Source organism: Frankliniella occidentalis, unplaced genomic scaffold (genome assembly GCF_000697945.3).
Source record: "Frankliniella occidentalis isolate FOCC.00 unplaced genomic scaffold, Focc_3.1 Scaffold79, whole genome shotgun sequence".
Taxonomy (NCBI): domain Eukaryota; kingdom Metazoa; phylum Arthropoda; class Insecta; order Thysanoptera; family Thripidae; genus Frankliniella; species Frankliniella occidentalis.
The window spans coordinates 830,340-839,249 of NW_026267209.1; the positions used below are offsets into that span (position 1 = coordinate 830,340).

The 8,910-nt window shown below is 46.1% G+C and overlaps 2 protein-coding genes across 5 annotated transcripts; one reads left to right on the forward strand and one right to left on the reverse strand.

Moving 5' to 3' along the window:
- Window positions 1-126: 126 nt before the first annotated feature.
- LOC113209173 (uncharacterized) lies at window positions 127-2,691 on the forward strand. Of its 4 annotated transcripts, XM_052268935.1 has the most exons (9): window positions 130-312; window positions 389-522; window positions 640-697; window positions 766-849; window positions 931-1,115; window positions 1,201-1,297; window positions 1,373-1,521; window positions 2,019-2,177; window positions 2,493-2,691. In XM_052268935.1, the coding sequence occupies exons 2-9, from the start codon at window positions 475-477 to the stop codon at window positions 2,619-2,621; spliced, it is 909 nt and encodes a 302-aa protein (XP_052124895.1). In that variant the 5' UTR covers window positions 130-312; window positions 389-474; the 3' UTR covers window positions 2,622-2,691. The 4 variants fall into 4 exon arrangements, 3 of the variants coding, with proteins under 3 accessions (XP_052124895.1, XP_026282354.1, XP_052124894.1); XR_008011298.1 differs by having other exon boundaries at window positions 127-312; window positions 1,201-1,521; window positions 2,019-2,313; XM_026426569.2 differs by having other exon boundaries at window positions 133-312; window positions 1,201-1,521.
- A 177-nt stretch (window positions 2,692-2,868) lies between these two features.
- Window positions 2,869-8,726, reverse strand: LOC113209172 (arginine-glutamic acid dipeptide repeats protein). The gene is made up of 12 exons (XM_026426565.2): window positions 8,446-8,726; window positions 7,521-7,687; window positions 7,034-7,081; window positions 5,826-6,941; window positions 5,443-5,683; window positions 5,126-5,364; window positions 4,726-5,018; window positions 4,537-4,645; window positions 4,310-4,449; window positions 4,055-4,215; window positions 3,842-3,971; window positions 2,869-3,755 (listed from the first exon to the last, which is right to left on the reverse strand). The coding sequence occupies exons 1-12, from the start codon at window positions 8,667-8,669 to the stop codon at window positions 3,729-3,731; spliced, it is 2,895 nt and encodes a 964-aa protein (XP_026282350.1). The 5' UTR covers window positions 8,670-8,726; the 3' UTR covers window positions 2,869-3,728.
- Window positions 8,727-8,910: the final 184 nt, after the last annotated feature.

Genomic DNA, 8,910 nt, shown 5'->3' on the forward strand with positions numbered 1-8,910 from the left:
AAACTCACGTACATGGAAGCAACAACACGCCAACTGCCGAGGTGAGGTATAAAGGTATGAAGTTCTCCATCAGATGCAGGCCCCCTCCCTGCAGTGGTCCCTGTGGTCTCCAGGCAGCCGACCCCCTTTGTTGGGCGGCCGTCCTGCGGAGGCGACCGAAAGACCTAAAGGCAGACCTGCCCGTGAGGTGCATCCTGGGTTTTTCCAGGGACTTCCTGGAAAAACAAAGGTGCTAAACAGCACTTGTAGAGTGCTCCAGAATTCTTGTGGGTGCCAATGATGTGAGGTGAAAAGCACAAAATTGCTCCTAAGGTGTTAAACTTGGTACTTCTGTGGGTGTCAGCGCATTTCTAGAGGCACTAAAGCACTCGCGCCTTTGCTTCTCCAGTGGATGCGTGGCTAGTGCCCCTCGCCTCACCTCTGCATCCCTTTACTGCCTGAAGAGCGCCGTGCCGTGCGGCCCTACCGGCAGGTATGGACCCCAGCCTGAGCAGCAGATACCGACTACCGGGGACGCATACGGTGAGTTTACCTACAGGGTCTCGTCCCGGGGAGCAGGTAAATCTCCAAGTGGAAACCGATTTTGTGAAATAAAAAGATATTAAATTTGTTATACACGGTCGTTTTCTGTTTTTCAAGATTTCAAGTCGACGGCCCGCGCCTAGCACAGACAACGAAGATCATCGCAGCCCAACACGTGAGTGCGAGTTGTATGGCACCAATACCAATCTCGGGACATTGTCTATAAAGAAGTCTCTTCGACAGGCGTCAGTCCTCCACTCGCTTCGGTCCAGAAACAGCTTCAGAAACTAGAAATAACGAAAACGAACGAGTTGAATCTACCGGGAGGTAGGCTTTTTGGAGGTATTCTCCGAAACGACGAACCCGTTTCCGTAGTGTCTGGTAAGCTTACAGTGGCCCCTCATCCAGGTAGGTCCACCAGCGGCGTGTCCTCCTCCGATTCGTCCGAGTCCGCGGGCCCGTGCACCTGGCAGCCCACCGGGAAGTACTCGCATGCCGCGGGCGGGAGGGCGCGACGGGCACGCGGCCGCGCGCCGGTGAGGCGGAGGCGGGGGGCGGCGGGGGACGCCCACCCCCAACACCACTGCTGCGAGGTGCGCGAGCGTGCGCGGCGAGCCAACCAGGATGACTTCAATCACCGCCCCAGATCCTGACGATTTGTTGTGTTGGTGCGCGCAGCCCGCCGAGGACACCGACAGCGCCAGCGATCACAACTCGGCGGCGGCCGCGTCCTCGAGCTCGGGCGACGAGTCGACGGCGGCCGGCAGAGGAGCAGGTGCCGATGGATCGCGCCGGGACGCGGGTCCGACCCGAGGGAATCTGGCGAGCCCTGCCCGCCTTCCCTGCGCAGGTGGCGAGGGGGTACCGCCGGGGCGCGGCGACGGGCACCAAGCCTGCCAGCAGGGCTGTCTGCAGGGGTGTCAGCACGCGTACCAGCCGGCCGCGCACCCCTACAAGCAGGACGTCGAGCACAAGGGCCGGTCCTTTAGCGTGGAACAGGTTCGTCACGAAGGTGGTCTTGAACGCCGTGCTCTTCGTGGGATGTGGTCTTTTTGATGCGCCCCCCAGCACCAGACCAAAGATCCTGGGGGAACCCGACCGCGATTTTGTGTCATACATGAAGCCGCGCGAGTTCTATTTTAAAGACAGACTGACCAGCGCCTGCGACGCCTGACGTAGGCCGGCCCGTCGCGCTGCCCTGCCTGGCGGCTCTGCCTACCCCGCCGCTCGCAGGCGCCTGTCGACCCTGACGTAGGCCGGCCCGTCGCGCAGCCCTGCCTGGCGGCTCTGCCTACCCCACGTAGGCCGGCCCGTCGCGCAGCCCTGCCTGGCGGCTCTGCCTACCCCGCCGCTCGCAGGCGCCTGACGTAGGCCGGCCCGTCGCGCAGCCCTGCCTGGCTTCTCTGCCTACCCTGCCACCCGCAGGCGCCTGACATAGGCCGGCCAGCCCGTCGATAACGGGCGTCCACCCGATCATCGCGCGGCTCTGGTTGCAGATGTGGCGGATCGAGCGCGAGAACCAGGACCTGCTGCGGCGCCTCCGCGCCTGCCGGAGAGTGGCGCCGCCGAGCGCGCCCGCCCACATCAGGCGGATCACGGCGTCCTCCGCCATCAACAGGACTGCGAGGCAGCGGGAGATCGACCGCGAGAACAGGGTGCGCCGCCGTGTGGCATGACGAGACACAACCCCCTGGCCCTTGACGCAAATTACCTTATTTTGGTTGGTGGATCAGTGAGTTCGGAGAAACGTTTAAAACGCGCTATAAGGAAGTCGCCAGTCGCGAGGGGAACGTAAGTGTTTAAATTACCCACGGAAAAAAAGCAGAGCAGCTCAAACACTTTCAACTAAAATTCCGAGTTCAAACGTAGTGCCGTAAAAATATACACCATTTCAACTCTTAAAAAATCCGTGATTAGTGTCTGACTTTAGGCTAGCCCAGTTTTCGCTATTTTAGTGTTCTTTTGTACAGATAATCCGCCGGCGGCTGCAGGACATACAACAGTCTTCGTCTCTTATCAGTTTGTCCAGCGCACGGCGAGGGCGAGGAAGAGGCACGACGAACAGGGCCATGCGTCAAGATGGGCCATTTAGGGAGTGAGAGGATCTTCTTAATCAACTTCGGAGCTTGTTCTCCTTTCTGTACAGCAATTAAAGAAAGAGAGGACATATTTGTTCGTGGCTCATTGTTTATTCGTCTTTATAAATGAAATGGGTTTTGTATGGTTAACAAACTGTAATATAAAAACCTGAAACCTCCACCAACACCTGGGGCTGGGACAAGTGCTGATATGCAGCTAAGCAGGTGTATTATTGTGCTTGGCTTGACAGGGTACGAATTGTTCAAATTTTTCTTTTTCTTTTTGTGTTTGCAACATTTATTTAAAATGCTTTACAATATAACTATAATCTTTGCGTTGTGGTGATAGAATCTAACGCAATAAGTCGGGCAGTCAGAGAGGAAAAGGACTACAACAGACCTTTGAACATCAAAGGTTGTTTTGACACAAGAAACATAACAAACATTGATTCTGTATAAGAAAAAAAAAAAAAAAAAAAACAATGTCAGCAAAGAAAATTGATTAATCAGTCTAAAACAAAGCTAGAAGTAAAACTAGAGCAAAGCTTGTGTGAGAAAGGTATTGTCTGATGCAATCGTTAATCATCATCAAACCAATGATACATAAAATGAAAAGTATAGCACTCCCAAGAAAACAGATAAACTAAGTCTCACAAAATGTCTTAAATAATTATGTGATGGATGACAACCCCTCTAAGTATATAGAGGGTATACCTTATTAAAATAATGGCACATTTATTTCACATTCTTTTTCTCATGCTTTTGAATTTGAATTTATGTGCATTCCAGTAACACAATTTGTAGAGCACATCTATGGTAACATAAAGACTTTATCGACTAAGTATGACCTGAAACTATGGAAGAAATCTAGTAGGGTCCCTCAGATGGTATGACTAAGTTGATGAAGAAGGGTAAGTTGTCAATGATGCAAACAAAAGAAGTTGGAAGTTTGCAAAGTATTTCGCAGAAATAAATATTTTTAAGACATGTAAAATTAGGTTAAGGTACTATTGTACCTAAAGTAAAAAAATCTTTTAAACTAAGTGGAAGGACACAAAGTACTGTAATCACTTTCATAATTCTCACCCTTCTCACATTCATTTATAAGGTAAAAAAATACTTTAAATATCAGTAATATGGACGACGTGGATTGTTCTGTAACAAGAAATTGTAAGTGTGTAAGTTTCTAGTTTGTGATTTTTTTTTAAAGTCGGGAGCTTATTATAAGGCAAAATACTTACTAAGGGATTTGGTCTAAACCTGTAGGCTAGCATCATTCGCTTTCGATAGGCATCAAATTCATCATCATCTTTACTAACTTCATCAGGGCGGTCAACACCAAGACCTTGATTTTCAGTTCTCTGGTTGGCTCTAAGGATGGATGGATGGATAGATAGATTAGATTAGAGATCAAAAGTTGTACAGCAACTGCACTTAAAAAGAATGACACCAACCTGCCAACAGGATCCACTATTCCAGTACCATCTGAACCCAAGCCTTGACCCTCAGACCAGCCCAATTTTTGGAGCATTTGAAAACCTATATTGTCTTCTCTAAGTTTAAATTCTTTGTAATCTGAAAGATCTGGCTCACGATCATCTTTCAATGCTGTGTACTAAGGGAGCAAACAAAAGAGATAAATGAAAAACTCAGCAAAGCCATAAATATCTACAAAATTTTAAGTTCAATTTATCTTGTTCCCATCTGACCTTTTCCATAAATTTTGATAATTCTTCTGGTGGTAGAAAATCACCTATGTGATGCTTGCCTTGAGATTGCCTTGTGAGCTCATCAGCCCACCTCTCAGTAGCCTCCATTTCTGCTGATCTTAATTTGTGCTCCCATGTGCCTTGAAACAGATTTACAAGCATAAATTTAAAAATTACATAAAAAATACAGAAAAAATGTGATTGAAACAAGTCTTTTTCCAAATTACCTCCTTCACATTCTTCATCACTGTCATATTCATATTTATGTTTCCCCCTCATTTCCAACTTTTTAATATCCTCCCTCTTTTTCAATAAGTCTTGGTACAGCAAATTGATCTAAAAAAATAAAAAAGAGACAAAAATATTTAGAAACAGACACACAATTATGGAAAGCTGAAATATATAATCTAACTAACTTTGTAGTGGTCTTCAGCCTTTTTCCAATCTTCCTCTGTTAAATTGGTTGTGCCAAATGATTGCATAGCATATCGCAGAAGACCAGGATCAGTTCGAGTTACTCTACTTAGAACTGGGCCTGAACCAATTCCTGCTCCTCCAGGTGCAGATATACCTTGATACCCAGGTGGTGGTACATTGGTAGGAGGAAGTGAACTAATAGCCAAAGATGGTGCATCACTTTTGCTGTCTTCTGGTGCCCACCTACTCCGTCGCTTTCTTTTGCGGGCAGCAGATGAGTTATCATTGTCCCCTACAATAAAACATTAGATTATAAAACAATACAACAAAAAAACATTAGGAAAAATTGTAGGGTGAAATGCATGTTGCAATACAACAAATTTTTATTTGAACACATACCTTGAGATGAACCAGCTAATGGGTTTATGTTTTGTCCATTTTCATTACTTCCAAAATGAGCTATTTCCTTTCCAAATGTTGGAGAATTTCTTTGTGGTAGAGATTTTGACAGACCTTCTCTTTCAGAAAAGTTGTGACCCTCACTTTTACATCCTTCTGACCTATTCTTTTCTCTTCTCAGCTTCTCAACAAGAAGACGATATTGTAAATAAGCGCTACTGTCTTTTTGATGTAAAAACCTACAAATTCAAACAAATATAAAATAGAACGATATCTCTAAAACATTCCAAATAGAAACATTGTTATCAAGTTTATACCATAGTTTAATATCATCAGTGTTCCTCGCTTTGATAATATCCTCAATATCATCCCCACATTGTGAAACCATCTTAGCAAGCTGCAGAACAGCATCATCTTCCTCAACTTTAATTGTTGGTTGGTTTCCACAAATATCTTCCTCTTTTATGGAGAGTAAACCATTGATAGGTGGAGGAACGGGTGCAATTACGGCTGGAGGATTAGAATGGATGCCAGTAAGTTGTATTCCAGCTGATGATTCTGAAAAAATAATCAGTGAAGATCTATAGATGTGCCAAAGCCTCATTCAAAACACCCCCAAAATTGCAGGGTAAAAAATAAAAATAAAAAAATAGTCTCTAAAACTAGAAATATCACCACAGGGTACGGTGAAAACACTTACCGATAACGGGCTTGACATCAGGCCCTGCAGATGGCGGTGGGACAGGCATAACAGGGATTGGAGGGAATGAGGGGACGACTGACGGCGGAGGGACTCCAGTGAGGTGAGGGAGAGGAGGAGGGGGGACGCCAGGCGGCATACCCGGCGGCATGCCGGGGGGAAGGCCCGGCATGCGGACACCAGAGGGAAGACCCGCCGCTCCAGGTGGTCGAACACCTGTTGGTGGGGGCACGCCTGGCGGTGGTACCCCAGGCGGGGGGACGCCCGGGGGTGGAACACCGTGCGGTGGCACTCCGGGGGGAGGCACTCCGTGGGGAGGGACCCCAGGAGGTGGCACGCCAGGCGGCACGCCCGGCGGTGGGACGGGAGGAGGGACACCGTGGGGACCCTGGGGTTGGAACTGTGGAGGCAGCAGGCCGGGAGGGGGCATCCCGGTGGGGGGCATCGGCGGCGGCGGGATGAGGTGAGGGTCCATAGGGGATGGCGGAGGGATTGAGTGGGGCTGGATGGGAGAGGGTTGAGGGATCAGCTGGAGGGCGATGGAGGTGGGGGGCGGGGGCACCCCCGTGTGCACGCCCTGCGTGGCCATGGCGAGGGAGACTGGGGGCACAGGTGACGGGCCGACGACGGTCTGCTGAGGGGGAGGCACAGCGGTAGGGTATGAGATGAATGGCTGGGTCGGTGGCGGCTGAGAGAAGGCTGGTTGCGTCGACGGCGGTGGTAAACTTAGATTGGGTGGCGGGTACATGGTCGAGAAGACGGGGGGAGAGTAGTCCACTTTGGTTGGAGAGTAAGGTGAGGAGGAGCGCGGGGGCTCGGGCGCGGGCACATTCTGCCATCGGTCATCACGCCTAGAGCGATAAGTGTCCCTCTCTCTTTCGTGGGATCTCTCCCTCATATGTTCGCGGGAACGGTCCATATCCCTATCCCGTGATCGATCTCTCTCGCCATATCTATCTCTGTCCCTTTCACGATCACGGTCCCTTTCTCTCTCTCTGTCTCTATCCCTACTGCGATCCCTGTCTCTGTCCCTTTCGCGTATTCTCTCCCTTTCCCTGTCTCTCCTTCGCTGATCATCTCTATCTTCAATTCTCTCTCGGCTCTGACCATTACTATCTACAGAACAGAATAACAATAAAAATTAGATAAAAACAGAAACAACAACTTTACATTATTACATCATGTAATTTTGTATCTAAATTACTTACCTTCCTGGGGTAAACTGTTATCATCTTTCTTTTGCCCAGATTTAGACTCTGAAAAACAAAAGGATAAAATATTAAAAATTTTAAGTAAAGTCTTGTTGCTAAAAGAGCAGAAGATGAAGAAGGAGGCATCAAATTATCTGCTGCAAATGGTTTATTTTCTAACAAAGTTACCACAAAAAAGTTACCAATTCCTATTATTATGGAGGAAATGAAGGTGCTCGCACAATGTCAGGTCATTCACATAACATACTTTTAAGTTCATTTCATCGTTCATTTTTCTTTTCGCATTGTGAATGTATTGCCCATGTCAAGATGTCTTGTCCTGGTAACTTTGTTCACCAAGAAAAAGGCAAATTATTGCACCGAATAGGGTGAAGAAATTGACATTACGTGAGGAGTCTGTCATTGTTGGAGCACCTTCATACAACTTCTTGAGTTTTTGTTCATCTAATTTGAATGAGGGCAACATGTTGAGAATTGAACATACCTTTGATTCCGGAGAGCTTTCTGAACTGATCCATGAATGATCCATCATTAGAAAAAATATTTAAGGTATTGTTTGCAGATGATGACTGAGCCGAAGATGAAGAAGTTGATGAGGATGATGATGACAATGATGACTTTAGTTGGGAACCAATAGACCTCACGTTCAACCTTTACACAAAAACAAAACAAACTAATCAATATCAACAGAAAAAAACAACAGGGTTATAACCAGGGTTGTAAAATGTGCTAAAACTAAAAAGGGAGGGGAACCAAGTGCGAATGAAATGATATATATATTTAATGTCCCTAATCCCAATAACAGTCACTTGGCAAGTCAAAATTGCAGCCAGAAACTCACTTTGGCAGTCAAAAAATTTAAAAATAATCAAACGAGTGTGAGTGTTTTGTGTTTAGTGGGTCAACAAAAGCAACTAAGCAACAGACTTCTACTTTTGTGTATACCACTTATCAAAATACAAATTCCGAACTAACGTAATTAGTTATCCACATCATTCAAAGAAACAATTGGCGCTATACAGTCTTAAAACTGTGCCCGTTATTGGAACATCCTGTCATTAAAACTGTCATAACTTTGAAAAAAATGCCACAAATCACAAGTAAAGCCATGATTGAGACAACACACTTTTCATTAGGGATAGCGGCAAATGTTCCCTTATATATCTCAAAGCAAAAAATCTAGAAGAATCACTAAATAAAGTTAAAAAGTAAACAAACCCAATTTTGATTCATGAAATACTAACTAAAGACAAAATGAGTAGTGCAAAGCTTAGGTTGGGGGCAAATTATTAGGTATAGAGAAGCCAATCAACATACACAATAAATCATACTTTAAAATCAACAAGAAAAAATAAACAACAATTAAACTGAAAAACGTCATGACCAATAGTCATAACAAGAAGACTTACGGCTTCCCTATTGGTTTCTTGTTTCCAGGTTTGTTGAGGTTAGTCGTTGATAGTTTTTTTATATTATCTTCTGCTTCCTTGCGCTTCTGAGCTTCTAGCTTTGCCTGAATTTCTCGTTTCTTCTGTTGAATCATTTCTTCTTGTTTCGACATTTGAGCAAACCTGTCAAATCTGTTTGTTTTCTGTGAAAAGGGGTCGGACCCCTTCTCCTTCCTGAACGCCATGTTTCTGTACTAGAGCCTACGGCGGCTGCTGCTGCTTGCTAAAAAGCTGTCTTCGAAAACCAATATGAATGCTGACGCGACATTCGCCGAGATCTCGATCATAGGCAAGGCGCCAACTTAAAAAGATTTCGACAATTTCAGGGTTAAAACGGGGGAGGAAAATGTGAACTGTACCGTGAAATGATTATTGAGCCAATATTAGTTGATAATACATGGATGCATATATTTTTATTTGTCACAT

Bases quoted from the DNA above. Each gene is read 5' to 3' on its own strand.
- LOC113209173 (XM_026426569.2), top strand. From the start codon at position 475: ATGGACCCCAGCCTGAGCAGCAGATACCGACTACCGGGGACGCATACG. The intron at 850-930 runs GTAGGCTTTTTG...CCCCTCATCCAG, and splicing joins CGAGTTGAATCTACCGGGAG to GTAGGTCCACCAGCGGCGTG. The intron at 1,116-1,200 runs GTGCGCGAGCGT...TGGTGCGCGCAG, and splicing joins CCCAACACCACTGCTGCGAG to CCCGCCGAGGACACCGACAG.
- LOC113209172 (XM_026426565.2), bottom strand. From the start codon at position 8,669: ATGGCGTTCAGGAAGGAGAAGGGGTCCGACCCCTTTTCACAGAAAACA. The intron at 7,688-8,445 runs GTAAGTCTTCTT...TTTTGTGTAAAG, and splicing joins AAGAAACCAATAGGGAAGCC to GTTGAACGTGAGGTCTATTG. The intron at 4,646-4,725 runs GTTAGTTAGATT...TTATTTTTTTAG, and splicing joins AGGCTGAAGACCACTACAAA to ATCAATTTGCTGTACCAAGA.